Below are 27,354 nucleotides of genomic sequence, written 5' to 3'. Positions count from 1 at the left end.
TTCAGCAGCGAGGCTATATGAGACGTGGACCTACTGATTAACGTGGACTCCGAACCAGTTGAGCTCCCGCCCGGAATCGAACCCAGGTCTCTCGCGCCAAGGACGCGTACGCTAACCGCTTAGCCACGAAGGAGCTCCAACTTCACCGTGAAAAATTCCTCCGTCAACGGAATTTGAAATTCTATATATAATTCTTTTTCATGTTTCATGTACTATGAACTATAAAATTACCATTTTATAACGGACTATTCTTAATCACTACCATATTTTGTCCTATAATTCATGGAAGACATAATAAACACTTCGTGCAGTTTAGGAGAATCAGACATATACAGGGTGTTTCAAAACAACACCGACATTTGGAAGGTGATTCCTGACACCAAGATAAGACAAAAAGTATAGACCAACCTGGGTGCACAAATGCTTCCTTTCGGAGTTATAGGCTGTCGAAAACGTTAAATATAGATTTTTGGATAGGGCACATATTAGTTCCTAAGTGAAGTCTTGATCTCACTGTGGTAGGTCCCATAGTTTTTAAGGTATTTACCCTTAAAGTTCATTTTTTCATGTTTTCAGCAGCCTATAATTCCGAAAGGAAGTATTTGTGCACTCAGGTTGGTTTATACTATTCGACTTATCTTGTCTCAAGAATCACCTCCCAAATGTTGTCCGTGTTATTTTGAAACACCTTGTATATAATGATAGTAAGATATAATATTTTCTGAGAATTATGACCTTCTAACTCTTTATACTATTACCAAATCTATATTTTTGCTAGATATGCCTACATGAGGTAATTTCTTTTGTAACCCCTGGCGAGTACAGATCCATAGGCAGCCATGTTTCAGAGTAGGCAGGAGATTGGGACACTAAAGCCACTATTCGGAATCACTGACACAGTAAAGTAGATACATGCAAATAGTATTAATTCATTGCAAGAGAATTAATGAGGGCGAAGCTATTTATTTCAGTCATGAAGAAAGGGGAAATCATAGCATTCTTTTACAAACTAATTTGCACTGTGTACCACATGAAACGCCTCCACTACGACGAACTACATATAATTCTGCTTAAATTGTATTGTTAGTGCATTTCAATCAAGTATTGTTAACTTGGTACACTATTGTTTCATTTGAAAAATGCTCCTATAAAATAGCAAATTAAATGTAATAAGACTGTCTTCCACTTATATCGCCATAAGTCACGTTATGTTCAACCTACCTAGAACGCTTGCAGACATCAAAATTACGACCACCAAATAACTATGAACATGATTCTTTTTATTCATAAGAGTAACTTTCAATTTGATGGCGATAGGTAACAAATTGGAAGAGTCAACGGTAAAATCTGTAGTTTTATAATAGAAGATTAGGGTAATGTGTAAGGAATTTGTTTACATACCTTTTACCTACAACAATAAGGTACAAAACGAAATAATGTACGTATCATTGCTATGCAATCCATGGCTCAGTCTACATACTACTCCAACAAAACCTAAATGCAATTCAAGGCATTTTAAATTGCGATAACTTCAAATAGCATCTTATTTCTTTGTGTTAATCATCTATGTACACTCCCTAACACATCTGGGTTACAAAACATACTCTTGAGAAAGCGCATTAGTAGCATTTTGTAAATACGGAAAGTAGTTAATATACATCTGAAAGCATTAGAATCGATTTCGTCCAGATGAGAATGGAGAGACATACTACACCTACGAACATTGTTTTGTAACGAACCTTTTTTTTTTTTTTTTTTTTTTTTTTTTTAGTGTCTTCAATATTGTTCTATTATGTAGCCTCTCTCTGTTAAAAGATGGGAATTTCTATGCAGACTTACTTTTGGCACTACACTCGAAATAATTGTTGAAAAAGAAATATAATTTTTTCCACTAATTTCCTTCTTATTGTTCCCCAAAAGATTTACGCTGGGAGATATGAAATTATTTCTCTTTGCATAAAATTCAAGGGAGCCACTACAAATAATTGTTGAAAACTTCCAACTCTATTACGATTTGCGGATAAATACGCTCCCAGATGCACGGCTTAAAACCTATAATGCAAAAAAACACAAACCAACCTATGCTTGATCAATAAAAGCACGAATGCGATCTAACCGAGTCAGGGCATGGTGAAAGTCATGGGCCCATGAGGTAGTGTCCGAAGGACGCAGGCGCGTAAGTGACGATGTGCAAGGTTCTAGAACACAGGGCCACATCCAGAGGCTAAGTTAGGTGAGTTACAACAAAGTAAACTATTTCAAATTATTAATCAACCAAAATACCACTTATATAAAAGGATTTCTTCCAACAATCTATCTTATAAAATAACAGTGGGGACAGAACCCCCACACACTACCCGTACGTGCATTAGGGTTCACTCGAGCATACGGTTCTACCAAATTGGAAATTTATAGGTAAAATACGATGTAAAACATTCTTCGTAATAGAATGAGAGTGTGAATAGGACCTACAAGTAATTACCGTCAGTGCACAGCATACTGAAATGAATTTTGAGAGATAGCGAAAGTATTGCATGTGTAAGTGTGCTCTTCCATTATATCTTCGTTTATGCATATCACCCCGTCGCTGTCGTGCCTGCTTCCTACGGACGCACTCCCTTGCTACCGCTCGGGCAATCCTACCCTGACTCGGTTAGATAGCATTCGTGCCTTTTTAGTGACCACCTAGTAGAAGTTGGTTCGTGTTTTATACACTGTAGTTTCTATGCCATACGTCCACACTATATTAATACTGAGCCCTCCTGAAGTCAATCTGTAAATAGTAATGGAGCTCCCTATGTACTGTGTGCTCCGCTAAGAGAAAAATAAAGCTCTAACCTAATCTAAAAGTGTAAGAAATGTGTCAAAATTTAGTAGAACCATCTGCTCGAGTAATGCTGTATATTATTTTAGAACATACGTTATTAGAAGAAATCCCTCAGTGCAAGTGGAATTTCCAGTGATTTATTTTGTCGTAATTCACCAAACTTGTCCTTAAACACATACAAAACAATCAAGAAATAGAACATTCATGGTGATGGACTGTTCAAAGACTGAAGTTTAGTGTTTTCAGTTTCGGTAATATTATACTTCAACCGTTTTATATTTCAACGATAAAAAAGTCCAAAAACTGGAAGAACAGAAATTTGAAAAAAAAAAAAAAAAAAAAAAAAAAAACCGAAAAGGAACAAAAACAAGGTAGGGTGGATGTGCCAGTCTTCAACCACCCCCCTAGTTGCCGACCTTTTCACTTTAAAACCGTATATTAGGCTTATTTTCCGATTAAAAAAAAAAAAGCATGATTCTCCGTTATAATTTAATTGCAACTTATTCTGAACCAAAATCCCAAAGATACTGCCAAAATATATTGCACGTGCATTCCGTAATAGCCAATCAACTGAATGCTTACGGAAGAAGCACTGACTTTTCGACAGCTTTAATCTGTTGCAAATGGGATAAGTGTAAGATTTGAAGAATAAATCGATAAAATCTAGTGGTCGGACAATGACTTACGAAATATTCTTCGTTAATTAGTGCTCGACCACAGGTTGGTCGAGAGCTGAAAAATTGTAGGAACGTCAATAACGACTAACTTTCGATTTATCTGCATGAAATGAGTTCCTAGTTACCAATTCTGAAGTTCACAATGGTGGACAAAAAAATTTACTACTGTTCGACCACTTATTTTCGTAATACATCTGTACTGGTCGAGGATTGACTTTGTTTTCAGTGTCCTCCCATGCTTTGCGTTTGTATTTTCTCGCAGAATTCCTTGATTCAAGCATTAATTAAGCGATTAATTTACATCTGTAATCATATGTTGAATCTTATTATTAAAGTCTTTCTATTTCAGGTGTGCCCTTGAAAAATATGCGAAACATACTTCGGCCCCGCCACCCTCTGACGGAGGAAATCCCACTCTGCTTAGAGAAAAGAAGTGAATGACCTCAACTATGTTGCCAATTTGTCATTCAGTCGTTTGGTCTTGACGAGTGAAGAGCGTAGGCTACTTAGAATGGCTAACAAGACAGAGTACAGCGAAATCTGTGAAGTAATTCATTCTGGCAAGCTTCCGCATCCAACAATATCAATTGAAAGATCACTGGCCTTAATATTTCTGTGTTCGTGTCCCTGTCATGATTGGATTACGCCAAATTGGCGCAAGGAGCCTTAAAGCTGAATTACTCGGTTGAGATAAACTAAAAAATGGTAGAGCGTTGGCTTAGCTTTTGGGAGGTTCTGGGTTCGATCCCAGCGACCGACCATCCTGACTGAGGTTTTCCAGGGGTTTTCCTGTCACACCAGGCAAATTCTGGGATGGTACTTACAAAATAAGCCATGGCCGTCTACCTTCCAACATCCTCTTCTCACTCTATCCCTGCCGGAACCTTATATGCCTAAAGGCCATAAAATAAATTAACATTCAAGTAACTGAATATTCTTGCAGTTTCCCAAGATTTTCATGCACAATTAACGGCACTGTTAGGGTTTGACATTTCACTTGAGTAATGTGTTTATATTTGGTCTAATTCGTTTAATACTGAACTACATCATTCTCGCTTCCTCGTGGAACTGCTTTCAAATATTATCAGTAGAATAGCTACTATCAGCTTACGTCTGAAATACGCCTGTTTTCCTTGCATATCCGTAAGAATTTTCCTGTTTCTTTCAGAAATAATGAGTCTGAGTACATCTCTTTATTCAAACGAGGATCTACAAAAAGCTCTGGAGGATTCTCGCAAATAAGAGCTTTCCATACTAAAGGCATCAGCAATCTACGGAATTCCTCCGGTAATGATGATGGATAAACTTCATGGTTGCAGTCCCAAAGAGCGGAGAATGGGTCCAGAACCATATCTAACACAGAAAAAAGAAGAGGGATTAGCAAACTGCCTTATTAATATGAGCAAAATGGACTTCCCATAGAAGAAACACGATCTTCTGAAGTATTGTCGATGCAGAAAATCTTAAAAGGCCGTTCAAGACAATCGACCTGGTGAAGCCTGGTACCACACTTACATGAAAAAACACCCGCAAATCGTGTCCCGAACTCTCGAAATTTCGAACAAGGTGTGATACGCTGTCGTGGAAAACATTCGCTTGTGATTTCAGGACACTGAGAAATACTTGGAAGAAACGGAGCAATCTGATATTCTGAATGATTCTGAGTGAATATTTAATGCTGATGAATCCAGTTTTCAACTGTGAATCTCTAAAGCTAAAGGGTTTTTATTTATAGAATGGCTAAGTTAGGACCAGCCATCTACGTCACGGGCAGTGTTGAATTCAGATTTTTGTACAAGGAGGGGCAATGAAAATTGAAGGGAGGCTCTGTTTTAGATTGCAATAGAGCAGCAGGAATCTGTCGCAACAAAACAGGAGACTTGTTATTGCCTTGTCGGTTGCAATAACCCACATATTGCCATTTTTCCTTAACATTTGTGTGTGATATACGAAAACTCGGTTTGCTAATTAAAACAATTAGGTTGGGCAAAAGAAGAAACTAATTTTCTTTAAAAAAGACTTTTATTACCGAAAAAATTACACAGAAAAAAGCAAATATTTTAATGCATCTGTATAGATATTCTAGGGGACGCATATATATTCTAGGGAGGCCCAGCCCCCTTGAACATGCCTGAATTCAACCCTGGTCACGGGGCCTATGGTTTAACATTCTATCCGAGAAGACAAAGTCTGTTTAGTGCTGCATTCCACTGAACCTTAAATGAATTTGGTGATTTTTTTCTTGACAAACTATAACAAAATTACTTATTCTCAACGACTATTGTGCAAAACTGCGATGTGATACCTGAAAAAACTAATGATGTAACATCTACAGATGCTATTAGTTAGGTAAAGTTATGCTTTAGCCTTCATACTGTAATTAAAAGCACCACTGTTGCCACACTTGGTACAATTGTACCAAATTCAGCCCTTTTTGTCATTCATCAGCCCGTTGGTACCACGCTGGCATTTTCAGCCCCTTTTGTGAAAAAGTTGGTACAATTCTATCAAATTCAGCACCATTTAACAAATACTTGTCTCACTTTCAAAAGTGTCAGTAAGACTTTTCCTACATCTCACGTTACTCATACTGTGTATTGGACTCTTAAAAAATGCTGTTGAATATTCATTCTGTGACGTTGCACTGCGTAACGCTTCAAACTATACCGGGAAACAAATTACGCTAAATCAGTTCATCCATTGTGACCTAAAATTAATAATATTGTGTTATGATGTCTTTCAGGGAAGATTCTAGGATCCTGGACCGGTTTTACATTGTTTACAAATGTCAATTTAGTAGCCTTCTTTGGTCATGAAATAAGCCTGAATAAAGTGCAATAACTTATATTTTAATATTTTATTATAACGTAGTTTACACACTAACTCGGAGCAGTGTTAAATTCAGACATTTTCACCCGGGGAGAACGTGAACTCCTCGGGGAGCAGTTTTTTTTTTTTTTTTTTTTTTTTTTTTTGCAAGAAAGCAGCATATTTAACAATTCCATTCACATGCACATCTTACCTAATATTGAGACTACTTGCTGATAAATATTCAATGTGAGATTATAATTTTAAAAAAATCGTTTAATTTTACCTAAAACATTAAATAAAGACTGGCAAAAATATTTTAGACTAAACTTTAACTGCTATTTACAGTAGCTATTTTTGTTACTATTTCTTATATTCAGTAGTTACTGTTTGTTACTAATTTAGAAGTTTATAAAAAAAGATTTAAATTAACTCAAATATTTTTTTGTCCTAAAACAAACATACATAGGAATATCTTAACAAAATATTATCATTCTTTCTCACACTTCTGATTCTAAATAAAGCATATTAACCTTGGTTTCTTCATTGCATACACATCAATAGTTTAGAGTACGGAATCTTCAATAGGATTAGTGCCGTGTCGTGGAAAATCAGCGCTTGGTGCGAGAGTATGCGACGGCAGCCCATACATGTGAATAAGGTCGACACCCCAGCCGCGAAAGGTGAGAAAATTTTAAAAAGTAAACCCTGCTTTTTCTTGATTTCGAGCACTTTTTATTACTTTTTTTCCTTTCATTTTATATATGTGCACATGCCCACATGTGCATATGTGTTTCATTGCTCTCTTTTTTCTTTCCTTCTTTTCTTTTTCCCTCCCGAATTTTGCGCCCCTTACTTCGGCGCCCGGGGCCATTGCCCCGCTTGCCCCTCCCCCATGGCACGGCACTGAGCAGGATCTTCATCATCTTCAATAGCAATCTTTCACTTATATACTACTATTATATTGATAAATTCTATATAAATCTCTAACCCAAGAGGGATAACTGTTTCTCCCTGATCCCTCTGAATCTCACCCTTTAACTGACTTATTTTTAGTTAAAGAAGGGTGTGTTTACTTTAACAATCGTAAAACACATTTACGTCTGTTAATTCCGATGCGAAAAATGGGATTTAGGCGCTCTATTTCAAATAATGCAAGAACTGTACATTTTCAAGAACTGAAGTCTGCTGACATCAGAGATCATATGGAATGATCGAAAGATCTTCCCTATCTTTCCTTTCCTTTCCAATCTGTGTTAGTGCTACCTACTAATATATAATATAGGGCGAGAGTATAGTACCTACTAAAATACAAACCTTTCTTCAACAGTTGACAATTTCATGTTCTGTCAAACTCGGTCATAGCGTTAAGAAATACAGGTCTTATTGACTATTTTGGTATTCTATCTTAGATGTTGCATATTTAATATTTATATAGAATGGGTCTGCGTCATTTATATGAATATTGAGAGATCGGATTTCGTCTGCACGTGCACGGAAAGAAATGCAAATAATTGGGTGAAGTAATTTCTACATTTTGTGACTGAAATTTTGAGAGTTTCTCCGAGGGGATGAATTTTCTTCGGGGGGAGATTCCCCCGGGCTACCCCTTGAACTCATCCCTGACTCGGAGATTATTGATTTGTTCCTCGTTTTATGTATTTTTTTCCATAATACCGTTTTGGTTTACTGGTCACTTTGAAACAGAGGCGCGTTTGAGTACATACCGAAGATGATAACTGTTTCTCCTTTTAATTTCCGGCCTATGTTATACTTCCTACGTGTGAGAAAAGTTTTATCTACTTCCATCAGTGGTGCCCCCCTTATGTCCATGACGCACCCCCCTATTGTCTATCCGTAGGTGTTCTTCCATGAAAAAATCTTTTCGATTAATTTTTACACTCCCTCAAACATATTTATATAGATTTTTAACCCCCCTAAATATTTCAATGACGCAGTTTGCGTCATAGCCCCCCCCCCTCTGTGGGCACCCCTGGAACTTCCATGGTTGTTCGAGGTCCTATTTGTATGTTTCTAAAAAATAATTTTTAAAAGGCCACTTTCTTGATTTGGACTCTTGGAAGAGGGAGGGAGTGTTCTAGAACTTTACCTCTTTTAGTTTCGTATTATAGAACCATGTATTACACTGGTATAAAATTAATGAATTCAGCCCGTTTTGTTTCAATTTGGTACTATTTTTCAGCCCACTCCAGAGCTAGGACTGTGGCAACACTGAAAAGCACATTAACCGAGTAGTGGTCGATGACTAAACAGTAGGCGGTCGAATATTAACGAAACGCGGTCGAACACTAAAAGAGATCAGTCATTGGTGTTTCTCCGATTAATATTAAATAAATAGTCTAAGTTATCACAGTTTTGGATAAAATATAGCTTTAGGAACACGTGTGAGCTAGTTGCATCCTCCAAAGTTGTTTCATTCAGTGAACAACGATTAAGGACCATACGAAAATTAGCTAGGTGGTCGAGGACTGGCACATTTACTGTACGTAAAATATACTTCATTAGTTTTATAAAAGGGATCTGTGTTCTAGAACCTCACAATAGTGTGTATACGCGTGAGCGAGGGTAATGAAAAAAAAAATATTTTTGGCAATCATACGAGTTTTAATAGCAGTTGTCATGGTTTCGTATTAGTAACGTCCTACTTATAATCATAAAACACACCTTCTGCACACTGCAGAAATATACCATCGGTGAAGCATTTAATAGAGTTATCTTTCATCAACCTGCACCATCAATTTTATTAAAGATTATATATTTATACTCATTGTGTAGCCCTATTACTTATCTATAGGGTAACCTTTCATCTGGAGAAATGCCGGACATATAAAAAATTGAAGTCAATTTAAAGGATCGACATGCAAAAAATTACATAAATCGTGAACAAGATGTACTAATAGGCTTACTGCTGTTCACTGAAAGACGTATACCTAACTGGAAGGCCAAATTTCAACAGTAGTTGCACTGAAGCAATTTTACTATCAGGATACACATTTAAAACAAACAATAGTTAAAAACTAGTCTTCCATCTTTTGTTAACACTTTCCGTCGTACTTTACACATACTCATGAACACCCGAACAAACTCAGGGTGTCTACTAAAATTCCAAAATGAAATTTTGTGACCTTTTCCTTCCCAAACCATAAAATTTAGTAACATTCTCAAGAGCGAATTTTCATGCATGCGATAGAAGAGTGATTTGTTTGATTTGGTAGAATCTTAAGCCGACCAGAGGCATTTTTGGTGGTGAATTTTGACGTTTTATAGAACAAAATTTTCCTTTTTATACTTCTATTTGCACAGATATAAAAAATCGTGACCCAAAAGCAAAATTTCTTGACTTTTATGACCGTTTTCTAATTTCATGACTTTCGTGACCGATAGACACCCTGAAACTATCCATCTCAAATGAAATGAAATTTTTCAATTTTACGCCCACGTTTATGCCTGTTAGGTTAAAGGAGACGATGATGATGAGAAATTAATTAAATGGTGGAATGAAGAGTGGGAGGAAACGGGAGAACCCCGAGAAAACCCACGAGCACGGTGTTTTTTTTACCACAAAGTCCACACGGTACGAGCTAGTATCGAACCAGGGACCCCAAGCACCGGAGTGAACGCTCTACCACTGAACCACGCGTCCCCAGACTACCCATTTCGGTTATAGTTAAGGAGCCGTAATTCCCATTTAGGGAAGGACGAGAAACGCCATACTTTCAGGAATTATTCATTGACTATCTAGGATGTTAAAAAGTAGGTAACAGACTGAGTTCTTGCCCTTGTACTTAGGGTGTTTAGGTAGTGCAACAGTAAGATGTATCCTCGTGCACGGGAGATGAGAAGTAGCTGTTCTTAACTATTACCCCCATCTCAGTCGATCACACTCAGGCTATGCAAGTCACTTCAAACGTTACATGAGTAACTATATTTTCTTAAAATTACTGGTTTATTTTAATAGCTTAATAGTGACGTCACTCGTTCAAAGGTATTCCGTGTCCAGAAAAATAATGACAAACATTGCAGCTTTATTGTTTCTGTTAATTACAATCAATAATGAAAAGTAGGTTTTGTTGTGGCACAAAATGGAAAGGAAATTAACTTATTTCGAACTAGCGTTAGTGGTGTCAACCACATAATAAACCTCCAAATAAAGTACAAAACAGTTCATTAATTATAAAATAGCTAGTGGTATTTAAATTTCTGAAGCAGAAAATTAATGGACAAGAAATATGAAAATACTCGGTAGTGCTTGCTTGAACCACTACGGCTTACGTATTATGATAGATATAAAACGTAATTTGTTATAAATTTTCATATTCCCGGACATTTGGCGACCGGAGTAGATGTTGCTCCAGACGAATTGTTTAATTCCTGGAATGTCCGGGTGAAACCCGGACGGGTGGTAACCCTACTTATCTATGAAATTTATTCAAGAATCTTACCAAATATTTGAATATATTACTCCTTGACCTTACTTCGGTCAACTTTACCAACTTACATCTATTTACATATTAGGAGAAACGGACGAGCAATATACATGCAACGTATTTTGATCTGCATGTAGGTCTCTATATACATATCACAAACAATATATGTATTCTTTGTAATACATATACTGTCATGCATGACATATATTGCTTCTCTATCTGACCCAAATAACGCGCTCAATACAGTGCATCTATTATTGCTTAACATAGCGTCTGCAGATAAGAATTCAACCAATCACTTCAGGCGGTCAATTGCAAATCTGTCTGCTACAAAATGGACTTCTCTCACTTCCGTACATTGATGTTGAATACGTACCGATAATGCAAAACAAAGAACATGTGGCGAAGAGCAACTTTAAGGAAAACATTATGCAAAGAAAAATAAAGCAAACACTACAACATTTAGTCTACACCAACAAGTCACGACAAACAAGCCATAGATCATGAAACACTGCGCACTGCATACAAGCTGCGCTTCGCCTAGGGTTGCCACACCAGAGACTCGCTATGTTGCCAGATTGTAAAACGATCTTTGATCTTTCCGCACTAATTTTAAAGATGTTTTCTAATTACGTTCATGCATTACAGAGAATTACTCATTTACTCAAAGAACTCACATGATTATGTCACAAACGATAATGAAATAAATTGATAGATAGCGCATTTTATATGTTCAATTGGAGTTCAAGAACATTTGAATGTGACTTACATTTCTATTTGTACGTTCGTAATTCGAATATATATACAGTGTTGGGTAAGTTACTTGTAAAAATGTAACGCGTTACAAGTTACTTTACTTTCTCTTAAAATGTAACGCGTTAGTAACGCGTTACTTGCCCCCAAAAAGTAACTGTTACTTTACTTCGAAAGTAACGCGTTACTAACGCGTTACTTTTAGGTCCGAAACTTAAAAAAAAAAATATGACTTCAATTTTCCGTACTACTATTGCTACCGCTATTATTATTATTATTATTATTATTATTATTATTATTATTATTATTATTATTATTATTATTATTATTATTATTATTATTATTAGTACTATTATTATTATTATTATTATTATTATTAATAATAATAATAATAATAATAATAATAAATATTATTATTATTGCACGTTCTGAATCGCTTTATGTAAATGCAGGGGCAAATTTTTACTTGATATATGAACATTTTCATATAATGTAACATTGATAAAATGCCATACTGCGTTACTCGTAGGGATGGACACTAGCGAGTTCGAGCGAGTTTTCTTTGACACTCGATTCGACTAGCAACAGACATCTTTGAGCTCGACCCGAGAACTCGACTCGAAAAATATCCTCCAACTCGACTCGAATTGGGGTCTAGTTCCGAGTCGACTCGAGTCAAATCCGGTGTGTAGTTTCAAGTACATTCTTCAAGTATATTATATAGACAGTATAATTATTATCAATGCCACTACTAGTACTACAACTTATATAATCATTATTATTATTATTATTATTATTATTATTATTATTATTATTATTATTATTATTATTATTATTATTATTATTATTATTATTATTATTATTAATAATAATTATTATTATAACAACACTGTATATAAAAAGAAAGGTAGGCGGTTTGTATTTGAATACTAAAAAACTAGTTGATTGCCAACGTAGGTAGTCGTGAAGTCTCGGAGTCAAGAACATTGTTCACGAGCTTCTGAATTTGGGTTGAGGGTCTAGGTTGAGTATTCGAGCTCGTGCCAAACACTGTTAAAAGTTATAGGGCACTGGCCAAATATCTTCAAAACTGCTCGGCTCGGGTTTAGGATTGTCAACGACTCGAGCAGCTTGGCTCACAGCTCATTCGCTATCGACCCGAACCGAGAAGTCAGCCGAGCCAACAGCTCACCCAACCGACTCGGCTAGAGCCCTCGGCTCAGTTGAACTGAACCGAGCAAATGGCTCATCCGTACCAAGCCAGCTCGAGCCGGTGGTTCACTTCAAGTGAGCCGGCTCGAGCCATCTTCTCAGTTGAGCCGAGCCGATCTGAGCTCGTTATAAAAAATATCTTGTGGTCTCATTATCGAGATGAGACGAGATGGGAGCAGTGTCCCCTCTCGTGAGCAACACTAAAAGTATTCCATGGCTTTCGTTTTCCAGTGTAATCAGGCCATGATTTCAAGACGACTTAAAACGAACGAGCCATTTATCAAACTCGACTGGACTCGAAACTCGACGCGAAAAACTGAATCGGCTCGGAACTCGATTCGAGGATATTACCCTTGAGGATATTACTACGACTTGAATTCGAGCCGAGTCGAGTTTTAGCTTGACTCGTGTTCATCCCTATGAGTTAAAAAAAAAGTTGCTTATTATTATTCTGCTAAAGTAATTATATAATAATAACAATGTTATTATGTAAAATTAAAAATAAAGAATATAGAGAAACATTACACTACTCTATAATCAACGGGACTCTAGGATAAGCAAACTGATCTGAAAGAACTCCAATATTACATACAATCAGCAAACTATTTTCTAGTAATAAAGTAGGCCTGCTCATCAGAGCACAGTTTATTCGTATTAACCCCTTATTGTAAATCGTTAATTATGACACCCTAGTTGTTGATAAATATTTTCCGCCGGGGTACTTCAGACACTTTACTTTTAAATTCTGTCCATCATCCTCAACTCGTAAGAAAAAAGTATTCTTTCAAATGTTCGAAGGGTAAAATGTTTTCGTTCTCCATCTTTATAAAAACAAAACCAAAGTAAAATAGACTAGCGGTATCATTGCACTCCTAGTTCACTCACTGAATATATTGATTTGGAGCTGTCAAAATCTACGACAAAATCTTCCAGATGCTTGCAATCAGTACACGTGATTTCCCTAAGGCTGTCCTCATCTTCAAAAAACAGCAAGTGGCACTATGAACTTATCTAATTCTCTGTGTGTCTGTGACTGTCGGTCACTGACATACGTAGTTCATGCTCGATTGTTTCATTCTGAGAAATTCACTTACAGGAAAGGAACATTTGTTTCCGAAAAAAAATATACATATATTGTAGTTATCCTAAATGTAACGCGAAAAAGTAACGCAAACTAGGTGCGTTACTTAAAAATTTGTAACGCGTTACCGTTACAGTTACTTTGGAAAAAATGTAACGCGTTACTAAGAAACGTTACTTAAAAAGTAACGCGTTACAAGTAACGCGTTACTTGCGTTACGTTACTTCCCAACACTGTATATATAAAGAGTATTATTTTTTTGACAATATAATGTACCCAGCTAAGAGTTTACATTATGAAGATTATATTAGTAAAAGGAATTGCATTCCATTATACAAGCGCAACGTTACATCTCAATATATCTATAACTAAATGTTGAGCTCTCTTGTGGTTATATGGTTAGCGTACGCGTCTTTGGTGAAGGTGAACTGGGTTCAATTCCCGATGGAAGCTCATGTGATTGACATAACGCTAACCTGTAGGTCCACATCTCATATAGCCTTGCTTCTGCAAAGGGCGCTAAAGTAGTCTAATTTAATATTAGAACTACTAAATATTAAAAAATAAAGACCTACCAAGATGACGTTGTGAATCTGGTCATCAAATCCGTTTTATGTTTTCACCAGTGACGTAGCGAGAAGTTTTGAAATGGGTAGGCTAAAATTAGATTCGTAGCTAGAGGGTGGCTAGGAGGGGCCCAATCCCCTGAAACTTGCATTTTTTTGCTGTATGTATATATGAGTGTAAAGTGAATTTAAGTTACCCCCCTTCAAAAAAAAAAAAAAACTATCCCGTCCTTATTTAAACGATCACGTCTTAGTGTTCTAACTACGCTGTAATGCTTGATAGAAAAATGCTAATTCATTTTATGCTAATTCCATACAATGCAAGAAAAAGTATAAGAGTGGTTTTGCTTCATATTTCCCTTACATATGCAGTTTCCTTACATATGCGATACTCGCATATCACACATACACTGTATTTCTGTTTCAAAGAAACAAATAAAAACGGATAGCTATAGGACGATCTTAATTGTAACTTCCCGAAATCATAGACAAACTTAAGCACTTCACCCACAACAACACATAATCAGCATACTAATGGAAAACAGTGGAGCAGTAGCTCACAGTCAATTGATGATTTTTACAGAAAAAGCTATTTTTAGATTGAAAGTATGAAGAAAAAGAAACCATACCTCAACTAAGGGCTCCTTCAGTATTGATTTTCGAAAAACTTGCGGATAGCAAAGCAACGCAAAAAAAAAAAAAAAAAATACAAGCAATTATAACTACTGTCAATTATCGAAAACTAAAATGTAAACTTTACGCTATGATAACGCAAACCTGTACGCAATAAGGTCCCTGATGTATTAATACTATTCATAATAACATAACATTTTTATTCTCTCTGTCTCTTTTTTTCTTTCTTTCTTTCTTGGTCAAAACTCGTTACTGAATGTGAGCTTCTAAATTTTTCATAGTCTCTGGTCTAAACTTTCTTACAAGACCGCATCCTGCCGCTTTTGTTTCGCCAAACATCCGAAAGGCTAGCCTTTATTCATCTTCGTGAGTATTCGTCCACTTTCGTTGCATCATGTTGAATTTGTGTATAGCTCAAGAAGTTTTCGTCTGCTGGGGGTGGCGGGAAAGTGATTGTCACCGCCCATTCTCCTAATTCCATGATAGAAGCGAAAGGCTAGCCACAGCCTTCAATGCGTTCTTGCAGAAGCTTCGCTTCAACTCGCTTGATGTTTAAATAGCGTATTATAAAATAAATCCATTTTAATAAAATTAATTGTATTAATATCCAAAAGCAACATTTAAGGCTGATTTATAAATAAATGGATAGGCTAAGCCTTATAGCCTTAATGGACACTACGTCCCTGGTTTTCACTTATTTCTAGCAGGGTTACTTTCAGGCCCATCCTTCGGGATCCCCCTCTCCTGTGTTTTCCAGTCGATCTCCTGAGCTAGGGTAAATTAAGATTAAAGATAGATTAAATATGATTCCAATGCGAATTAAAAGTACACTGAGCTTTTGAAGACCGAGCATTGTTTTAAGTCTCTCATTATATTTCTTGAGCATTTAGTTTAGTATTTATTTCTTGTTTGCTAAGTGGTTAGCGTACACGCCTTTGGTGTAGGGAACCTGAGTTCGATTCCCGACGGGAGTTCGTGTGGTCCGGATTCAACGTTAAGCTGTAGGTCCATGTCTCATATAGCCCTATTGCTGAAAGGAATGTTAAAATAAAAATCAAACCAAACTATGCTTTTGTAAGACTATTTTAATAGGCCGCAACAACTCCATGAATATTGATGGAGGCATTTGATGTAAGCACATAAATAGCTAGTTTCGAACTCGGGCTCCCGCGCACCTTTCTTTTTTCCTTTTCAGATGTTTCAGCTTGCGATCGCTTTATATTGATATGAAAACAACACATTCGAGATGCACTATAAATAGAAAATACTATGCTCCAAAGAAAGTTTAAGATATAAAGGTTTTAATTTTATCTGAACATCTTCCTTCAACAAAAGAGACGGTTCTCCGTATTGGAAAGAGGGAAGAGGAGGAAGGGTGGATTTATATTTTATGAAGAAAACATTGTAAGCAATAAGTACAACACGTGCCGCTTCCGACACAGCGCTGAAGCATTTGTTTTATCCGTATATTACCAGGTTTATCTTCATGCTCACCCTCCCACTTCAAGTTATAAAGTGAGAAGGGGCAGATAACCGCCCATTCGGTTTCAATTGGCATTAATAAAATTAGTGGGTTCGTAAATAGTATTTTGTAGGTTCACTTTTACTACTTTACTATATTTTTGACCATTTATGTGAATTCATTAACACAACATAACATAGCAGATTTACAGATTGATTTTATTCCTCGAATCATCGCTATTATGTAATGGGATAATTGCTAGAAGTGGATGAATCAACAAAATTTTCGTTTTTTTTCTTTTTGTTCTGCAGAAGAAAAAACGAAATTATGCTAGTCTTGGTTAAGACGCTAAAGTCAAGATGCTAGAAGTTAAGTTTGTATGAATTATGCCAGATCTAGCACTAAGATACTGGATATGGCTTCACTGGTGCCACGGAATGTCCGCAATACTTCGTCTTCTATTTCTATCTATTCTGTGTATTCTGAGAAGAAAGAATTTAATGATATTTTTCTTATTGGAATTCAATTTTGAATATAAAAAAACATTTGTTATAAATATAACGAATAATTGTATCAATTCGTATAACAGTTTTAAGAATGAACAAAACACGAAAAGTTAACTTGAACGTGTGACGATACAGAGACTTTTTCAGCAATGGTTTTCATCACTGAAACGCAAAATGTGTAGATTGCGATAATAGAAATAGAAGTTATAATAATTTGTCCGTATTTTGGTTGCATTACCTTCCGCAATTCTTCAAACGGCTGGTACGGAATACAGTCCAAAGAGTTGAACGAATTATGGCTTTATAACAAGTAATTAGTGCGGCTCATTCCATAAAACGACCTAGCAAAATTTCTTTAAATTAACGAAACGCAAGCAATGAAATTAAGAATTACACCTGCCAGGTTGACTACAGCAAATCAACTTAAGTTTTGCGCCCCGTTGATGCAAATCAGTACAGCTGAGGCCCAGGATCACTTTCCGTAACGGTTCGTGTGGACATCACCTAAAATCTACGTTTTCGTTTGCGATAATATGCGTAGTAGTTATCAGGGCAGGATCAAGGGGGGCAAGGGCGGATCCAAGGGGGCTAAGGGGCTATAGCCCCCTTTGACGCTCAGGTTTACACTGGATAAAAAAGATTTCAATTCTGCTTTACACTGGATAAAACGGCAAATTATGGTTTAGTCCTTCCCTTGATCATATCCTGGATCCGCCACTGATAGGGAGGGGCAATTCGGATCATTTGGCCCGGGAGGCAGCTAGTTTAGAGTATGTAGGGGGCACTATTTCGATGCAAGAGTAATGCTGGCAAGTTCGGCTAATGCCGTATGGACGATGATAAAATGATTGATGGAATGAAGAAGGTGGGAAGGTGGGAACGAGAGAACTCGAGAAAACCCACGCACACGAATGATATAAGAGGAATATAGGTGCGTTTCCAACATTAATTAATTTTGTTCGCTGGAATTAGTTCAATGAATTTACACTTTGTCAAGCCAAAAATAAATAAATTGGTCTTATGAAAAGTACCGAAAAGACGTTTCTCCTTTCTTAATTAGTTGGTATTACTTTTTTACGGGTTATTAAACTTTGTCAAATGCGATAGATTCTATTTTAATTTAATGAAGATAATTAAGGTAGCTGAATGTGCTAAACATGTTTTTAAGTACATTTTAATACTACGTAGTACTATATAAAGGTTTTAAAAGACACTATTTCACAATGAGAAAAGAAATATGAAAATTAGAAAATCAGTTGAAACATAATATTTACCCCCAGATGTTTTCTGAAGATTGGAGACTACCGAGGTAAGTATGTAATTACTTTGGGTAAAAGAGTTTGTAATTCTTTCTCGATACTTTATCAGTAATCTGACAATATTATAATTGTAGAAGACGGAAGAGAAATATGGAAGAAAATTACTCCACAGTCAGATTATAATATTTCTAGGTTTAATACACACGATTCTGTTTGTCTTTCCGTTATTTTTCCTAACCAAAGTTATTCGTTACAAAACTAGGGTACCTCTTCGATTTAAAGAGCATTCACTCTCAATTATTTGCTTAGTCAACTTAAAATGAGAATTTTGGAACATGTGATATTGTCGAGTGTAATTGTAATAAATATATATATATTACAAAAGTACAAAAGTGCATTTTCGTTGCTTTGGAACACAGAAAGCACCGCCTTCTTCCCACCTTTCTGTTCCCACACTGAAGCATTGGAATCGATATTTTGAATTTTGTTTTTTCGTGGCGAAAAGCATGAACTGGACATTTTTATCTTTGTGTGTCAAGTTTTAATAGTTGACAACGCATTTCGCTGTGCTCTGAATCTGAAGTAAGTGCATGTATTTGAATTTTATTTAACCTTAATGTAACTTGTTCTGTTAATTAATTTCTTACCTGCCGTTTGAGCTAACGCAACTTTACATAATATATTAAAACATTACAAATAAAAATACACAAGACAAGAAGCAACAAATAGAAGGATATTTCAACTTATTTACAATTAAGTAGAGAATTGTTGAGATAAGCTTGAAAACATTTTCTTTCAAATGTCCCAAATAACTGGAGTTCTCTGGTTTCAGTTTTTTCTTTGGTTTCTGCCAACTCTTCCAAGTGTAATGGATAATGTTTCTTCTTGTGTATGAGAGAGAATCCCCATCTATATTACTGATCAAAACTGGGATTTTGCTTCGTCTCTCCCAATTCGTAGCGTACATCTTCATCATCCTTCAATACGGTAAAACTCGAAATAGTCCCTACAAAACTCTAATTACACATCTCTAATTTGACTTTATAATAACTTAAACGGAAAATCTTGGCCGAGTTATCCTCTTTCCATAACTCACAAGCTGTCTTGATTCGTGTTTTGATCTACACCAAGTGAGTTGGAGCCACTACGCTAAAATGGACTGCTCTCAAAATCTTGACGAGAAACAGAGACAGAGAATCGAATTGGGACATTGAGGATACCAGGAAGTACCTTCGGGGCAACATGACGCAGATCTCGATTCCGGTATAGTCGCTAAGACTACCATTAGATCAAGCTCTACAGCCATAATTGAGAAACTCCTGCTGCCACGAAGACCACACCTGCCTCGCGAAACAGTTTGGGATCATTGTCTTAGAGAGTACTATAGTTCCTTTCATTAAAATAAATAAATAAATAAATAAATAAATAAATAAATAAATAAACTGAATGAATTGAAAAAAATAATTGACTGAGTCTAAACAAAGTGACAATTGTTTTTATGTTATAGGCTACAGAAATGTTGATGACATGGCTTCGGTATCTGCAAAAAACAAACTTTCTAGCAACAAGAATAGAAGAAGAAACCAGCGGGGCAAATCTGACTTCAACATTGGGGGTGGGTAACCGTTCTCATAATTTATTTTTTAAGCGACGTTCAAAATATTTAAGAAAATGAAAAACAATGCTCTGGAGGATCTGGGGAGCAGAGTTGTCTTCAACATTGGGAGGTGGGCAGATTTGAGGCTTATTCTGGGGAAGGGGAGATGAGACTCATATTACGGTAGATGAATCTGATTTCTGAGGTGAACCTGTTGTATATTATATATCAGGCGATGGAGATGAAGTGGCAGTCGGACACAAATTATCACATTCCCCCCCTAAAAGTTTTCAAATCAAATTATTGGGAGGACACTCACCCCAGTTCCAAGATTGAGGGGGACATGTCCCCCTCATCCCCCGGGGATTTGCGCCAGTGGAAGAAACTAAGAGAAAGAAAATAAGATGTATGAAATGGCCATGAGAATACTACCACATTACCTTTTAGCCAAAAAAGGACGAAGGAGAATAAATAAACATGATGGTTCTTCCTGAGGTAAAAAAAATAAAAAATAAAAATAATAAACAAGGAGGTAAAATAGTCCTCCGTTCGGATCTCCGGGTGGGAACTACTCCGGGAAGAATCATCAAAGGAGAAAATAATAACTTTCATTTCAGCATGGATCAGGGGCGTCATTTTGGACTTCGCTTGGGGTGAGCAAGAGCACTACCGACATAAGGTCCCCTTCGTTCGCGGCCACTGAGTTGCGCCACTGCTTGTGAAAAGACAAGCAACCGACAGCAGGTACAAAAGCTTCTTGTTATTTTCTGTCCTCCCCTTTTATTGCCCAAGTTATAAGTGGTGTTGCCAGGACACACAGAAATACATGGAACACGCAGAAACATACATACAGCCGTTCATGGTTCGAGATTGCAGTGTCCATTCGGTGACTATCCAGTTCATATAGTTCGTAGAAGCATTTCCACCGCCTCAAGTTGTTCCAATTTGAGAAATGGCAGTTAATAGTAAGCAAGCACTTCTTCTTATGTTGCTGCTTAAAAAGAAGAATCGTACAGGGAAAAAACGAATGTCCGTGCATCCTATGCTATCAACGAGATTGCAAACTGGCCTGTCTCATTAATTTCTCAATTTATATTCTTTTGTTAGACGCAGGTAATACTCTTCCACTTACCAATATTTTTGTTTATATATTTTTATTACTTACGCCGGTGCTTGTGGTCCCTAGTTCGATCCCAACTCGCGCCGTGTGGACTTTGTGATGGACAAAAACCGTGCTCGTGGGTTTTCTCGGGGTTCTCCCGTTTCCTCCCACTTTCTTCATTCCACCATTTCATTCATTTCTCATCATCACCGTTTCCTTTAGCCTAACCGCAGGCACGTAGCCAAGGTGGGGGGTCCGGGGAGTCCGGACCCCCCCCACTTCGAGACCAGAAATGAAAAAAATTAAGGAAGGATGAAATAAAATGAAATGAGAAAAAGAACGATCAGCGTTAAAAATAAACTACAGTAAGCTTTTGGTTACTCTTTCTTATGAGGAAATTTGTAATACTTGCAATACATGGTTGCAAGATGAGCGATATATCCTGAAAGAGTCAGGGAATTTGAAATTTCTAGAAAAGCTGCGGAATTCTCAGAATTTCTGCTACTAGTCAGGAAGATTTCAAGCTTCCGGAAGCATAGTGGCGTTGTGTAACAGCGTGGACATTTTTTATCATAATTTTTCGTCATCGCATCCTTGCAATATCAAACATGTTATTTCAAAAATAATTTTCTACTGCTCCTTTAACCTGTCAATTGAAACAGACAGTAGTTGACGGATAATAAAAACAAAAATATATGTGGAAAGAAAGTTCTGTTAACATTTGATTCAACAGAAAGAGGAACGCAGATATTGCAAAATATTTTACAATACTGCTACCTACCGTTTCCCTTGGGTGCTGGCTCCCGAAGAACTCCCTAAGAAAACAGCTGAGAACAATTCTGGTCCAGGCTCATACTCTGTTTGGGCGCTGATTGATAATATTGAAATGTAACAAGTGATTTGACATGAGCCACGTTGGTGCTTTTGAGACTCAGGTTGTATTGTACTTACTTTTGCGTATGCACACGCATACGTATACGCAACTGGCAAGTCGTCTGCTCGCAGGAATTCACACACACATGAATGAAGACGATGATATTTACTTAGGTAAATTCCTATTTATTGAGTATGGATATATGTGGGTACGGAACGGAATAAAATATATATATATACATTAACAACACACAAAATTCTCACTTGACAGAGCTAAATGCTCAAACAGAAGAAATTGCACTGGGGCAATCGAATAAGCGAAATAGAGAATAAAACTCTTAACACTGCATGGTAAATGTAGATATGTGCACACTATATACGAACACTAGAAACATAACCCTTGTTTAAACATCACTTGCACTATAAGTTGACTCTTCGCACTGAGTCAAGACTTTCACTTTTTAACAATGACAAGGGGAAAGGGGAAATGTTGGAAATACACTGGTCAACGAAGTATCTTGACTCCAAAAGGACGCTACATATCCCGAAGGTATCTGTTTGTCCTTTTGCTTCACATCCTATATATTAATGTCGCACCACGAAGTTCTTCATACTATGACTTCTTGCTATCACTTCTTCTTATAACGAACTCTTTTTGCTAACTCCCCGCTTCTACTGACTCTTGGGAACAACCCGTTTCCAACACTTAGGGTTGACAATGCACTCTATCAAATAATAAAAAAATGTTAATGTTTTCTGCATTCATACGCAGTGCCAATGGGTCGATGTTATAATAGAGAACACTGGCAACATTTGATTTGATCCCGTGAGAAAGAAGCTTGGAAAGAATAGTTTTAAAAGTGTAGCAGTCTAAACAAATAAATTCTTTCCATGGTTATAGGATTTTTATGCACTACTGTTATACATGAAACAGTTCAGTGAAAAGGAGCGAACCATGGTAATTGTGTGTATGAGTCATTTCACCTACGACTCCTGCAGGATATGAACACTTGTTCTCACGGCAGGAAGGATGACGTAATAAGAGTGCGTGAGAACACGACAAACACAATATCATTCCCACACAATATCAACTTCGTATCCAAAAATATTCCCAATCTTAATAAATGTTATTATAAAAAAGTATATGTGGAACAGTCATGGTGACGAAGACTATAAGTTGGAAACTATTTTAGGGAAAGAAAAAAATAAGTTTGCTGCGACGAAGCATTCTGTCTAGACGATAAGAGTTGCATTGAAAAACAACAAGTTCTTTGTTCCACCGTGAGAAACGATAAGAACGGCCGAAGAACACCTGCATACACAGAAAGAATTGAAGTTCTCACCAAAAGGAAAAATAGCTGTTCGTTTCTATGAGTAAAATAATAATTTCGTTGCATGAATAAAAGTTAAAAAGAAATACACTGGCCGTCCAAAAACATAGTTTTGTGGCCGGGCAGACGGTCACAATACATTATTGAGTATGTACTTTTTATAATAGTGAATATGTAGGCCCTACTATTTATAATAGTTGAGGTCATAATGAAAGGAAAATTGTTATATTTGAGTAAACAGAGAAAGGATGTAAATATTGTATAGTCTTTTTAATACTTTTTTTCTTTTAAATTTTACTCGAGATTTCTTCATAGTTTATTAAAATACTTATCAAAATATCCTCATAAACCGATTTATGTTGATAGTAAAGTAGTTTAGATTGATCGAGCTCCTGGGCCATCAGAATTTCATGTACCCCCCCCCCCCTGTTACGAAATCCTGGCTAAACGAAACAATATATATTCCAGTAAAATTGTTTAGAATGATCGAGCCCCTGGTGTGATGACCAAGGGCGCCGATCCTCGGACTCCCCCTTCACCCAATCCTGGCTACGTGCCTGTTAACCGGCATAACCGTGGGATGTAAAACTTAAAGATTTCATTTCATTTTTCATTTTTATCACTTAAAGTTCAACTTCATTTCAACACCTACGCTACTAGGCTACATGGGACGTAGATCTACAAACCACAGTACCTGCCACCGGAAATCGAACCCGACTCCTGCAAAGGCAGCAAGTTCTAAACACTTAGCCACAAAGAATCCCATCAATATATACCGTATTTGGTTTTGTCAACAACATATTTCCATCCTTTACTTCTTTCCTAATAATGATTATAATAATAATAATAATAATAATAATAATAATAATAATAATAATAATACATAATGCTGTAAAGACAATAAAGAAGAGCGAAAATAAGAAGAGAGAAAATAATAGTAAACAGATTAGAGTCGAGATGGAATATTATTCTTAGGACACAATTGATTACAGAAAACCGCCTCTCCCTACCTATTACTGCTTTTACCTTATAGTAATCAACGTTTAAACCGTAAGTAGTTGATTTATGCCATTTCTGGTTTAAATAGAGGGTTAAGAGGGGAGATAGTACATATATTTGAAATACTAAATTGATTACAAAAACACTTTTCGCTATCTATTATCGTTTTTATTCTATGGCGAACAACACTGAAAGCGGAAATGGTTAATTTCTGTCACTACCAGTTTGAATAAAGTGTTAAAAGAGAAAATGCGAACTATTCTTAGAACGCTAAGTCGATTCCAAGGAAATCGAACTTGCTTCTTATCGGTTTTCTTTATATAGATTAATATTGAAACCGGAAGTCTTACTGGATTTCTACCACTTCCGGTTTTAATACAGTATTAAGGACGGACATGGAAGATATTCTTGGAACACTTAATCGATTTGAGAAAACCCTTTCTCGCTATCTATTATGGCTTTCGCTCTATAATGGCAACGTTAAAACCGGGAATGGTTGATTTTTACCACGCCCGGTTGATTAATCGTCTCCATTAACGAACTCAGACGAAATACCATAATCGCTCCACATATCTATTGCAAAAACAGAATATAACAATTTGGCATTTGTCCAAGAGTTATCGTAGGAGGAACGGAAGGACTAAGAATACGAATTATAAGTCTCGTTACGTGATAATAATAACAGTGATAAACGTATCCGGAAATGATTCATTTGGCATAAGGGGTGGCTGCTAATCTGGTGATTAATATAAATGACTAATACCCAAAGAACAAAACATAATAGACGACTAGGCAGAGTTGGATTTACCACTAAGCCCGAGTCTAGGGGCGCAACGTTTTGAGGGGAGCACTTTGAATAAAAATTCAATTAGCAGGACGAAAAGTGCAAAAGTATTATATTATTATTATTATTATTATTATTATTATTATTATTATTATTATTATATTATTATTATTATTATTATTATTATTATTATTATTTAATAAATAATAATAATAATAATAATAATAATAATAATAATAATAATAATAATAATAATAATAATAATAATAATAATAGTAGTAGTAGAAAATGGATCGATCTGGGCCATACTATGCCATACTAGAACAACTCAGGAGCCCCTGGGAAATCGAGCATCGTGAACCGTCAACCCACGGTCTTTTACGACCTCCATTTTACGGGTGTATTTGTTCCCTTTTATGAACACTTTTAGGGGGTGTATTCGTTCTCTTTTATGAGCACTTTTTAGGGGTGAACTCGTTCCCTTTTATGAGCATATTTTCCAACCTCTATTTGAACATAGCATGAGACTACGTAACACATAGCAGAACATAAGACTATGTAACATAGCAGAACTAGTAAAAGAGCATAGCTTATTTTTCAACCCTTATTTTAACATAGCAGAAATAGCAGAGACTACGTAACATATCAGGGGTGTATTCATTCCAACCCTTATTTTAACATAGCAGAAATTACGAATACACAGCATAGCATAAGACTATGTAACATAATAGAGCTAATACAAGAGTATGGCTTATTTTCCAAACCCTATTTTAACATAAGACTCGTTTCACCCCTATTTGAACATAGCACAGCTAAAAAAAGAGTATGGCTCATTTTTCCAACCCTTATTTGAACATAACAGAGACTATGAAACATAGTCCATTTTAGGGGTGGACTCGTTCTCTTTTATGATCACTTTTTCAACCCCTATTTGAACATAGCAGATAATACTTTTTCCACCCCTTATTTTACCATAGCGGAGAATACATGGAGACTACTGTTACGATTAATTATTATCATTGTGTTAGTATCTAAATTGTAAATGAAACCCCCTTTCAATGTTTCCGTTAAAGTAGACTGGCAACCCTGTTTTGTCCAGCTACTGCGTAATGGCTCTCTCCCGAGTCAGGCTGCGCGATTGAGTAGCTGACGTCATCGGGAAGGCCTCCTCTACGTGCAAAACACGAGGCGGCGTCCTGTTGACTGATGACCATGGTAGGGTAATGTAGTTCGAAATGGGTTCTTTACATTTATAAGAATGGGAACATAATACGTAAAGTATAGTGGCTGACTTTTAATAGTAATTACTTCTGTTTGAAACTAGTGCTTTGGAAGATTGAAATATGGCAAATGAAAGGTGAAAATAGTGACAATTTAAAAATATTAAGTCTTGTTCTAATCATTGCGAGTAAGTTATTGAATTCTTAGGAAGTTTCATTATCTGAATAATTATGTGTGACTTACAGAGGAGGTGGGAGAGTTAGTGAAAGGGTCCTCTATGTTAATCCCTTTTGGCATTTTTATTTTTATTCAAAATTTATAGAGGATTCAGTCACTGGCTCTGTTCACTGTTTCTCTTAAGGTAAGCTTTATGATAGCTTCAAAAAGAAAGAAAAGTCAGAGTATTTTTAAAAAATTCTTGCTTTCCCCCCCCCCTTCCTTAATCGGAACCTTGAAGGAGGATTTCATACAACAACAGGTAAAGAAGTTGTTAAATAACTTTTGTGAAAAAAAAGTAAGCATTTGTGTAAAATTACCGTTTGATTGATTGAAACTAGTATTCGTTCCCAGTTCAAGGCTGGATTTGTTTGTTCTATTAAAGTACTCAAGTTAACAAGTATCAAATTACGGAATTTAAATCGTTATATATTTATATTTATTCTTGTTGTTTTCTATATCTATTTGTCAAAATAAATTGTTAACTGCATTGAATTTGGGAATTCACAATTTCAAGAAGTAGATTAGATCCTTACCCCACTGATTGGGTATTTAGAAAAAAAAAGCATTTTTAGGAATAAGATAAAAGGAATTAAAGTTATTATTTTTGGAAAGTAGAATTGCTCCATTACCCGTAGTGCAAAAGTAAACTTGTATTTCGGTGGAGTTGTCCAGTGGTTCCTCCTTTGAAAAAAAAAGTTTTGAAGGTGGGAGCTAGGGTTGGTCTACCGAGGTATAGGTTTACATGTTGCACTGAATTATGTATGTTGTGGTTCTCCGCAACATATATAATTTAAAAGTCATCAGTCAACAGGACTGCTTTCCAAAAATTTTGTATGTGGGAAGGATCTTGTAAGAATTGCCCCCCCCCCAAATTTGTGTTACGCTTAGAATTCAGCTGGTTAGAAGCAAAACTAATTTATGTGCCTAACATTGGGGTCATTTTGTATTATTCTAGTGTCGTTACTATATTTTTGTCTTGTAAAGGACGTTAGCAAT

At 36.3% G+C, this 27,354-nt stretch overlaps 1 protein-coding gene across 2 annotated transcripts in view; it reads right to left on the bottom strand.

Moving 5' to 3' along the window:
- LOC145666600 (uncharacterized) overlaps positions 1-11,301 on the bottom strand; it is a 55,768-nt gene extending 44,467 nt beyond the window's left edge. The window contains exon 1 of one of the 2 annotated variants that reach the window (XM_081734005.1): positions 11,137-11,301. In XM_081734005.1, coding sequence (XP_081590131.1) covers positions 11,137-11,188 — 52 coding nt within the window. In that variant the 5' untranslated portion in view covers positions 11,189-11,301. The remainder of the gene's footprint in view (positions 1-11,136) is intronic. The other variant, XM_081734004.1, reaches the window with a different exon arrangement.
- Between the last annotated feature and the right edge of the window lie 16,053 nt (positions 11,302-27,354).

The sequence above is a fragment of the Thermobia domestica genome, chromosome 12 (genome assembly GCF_964235325.1).
Source record: "Thermobia domestica chromosome 12, izTheDome1.hap1.1, whole genome shotgun sequence".
Classification (NCBI taxonomy): domain Eukaryota; kingdom Metazoa; phylum Arthropoda; class Insecta; order Zygentoma; family Lepismatidae; genus Thermobia; species Thermobia domestica.
This window is presented reverse-complemented; position numbering and strand designations above follow the sequence as displayed.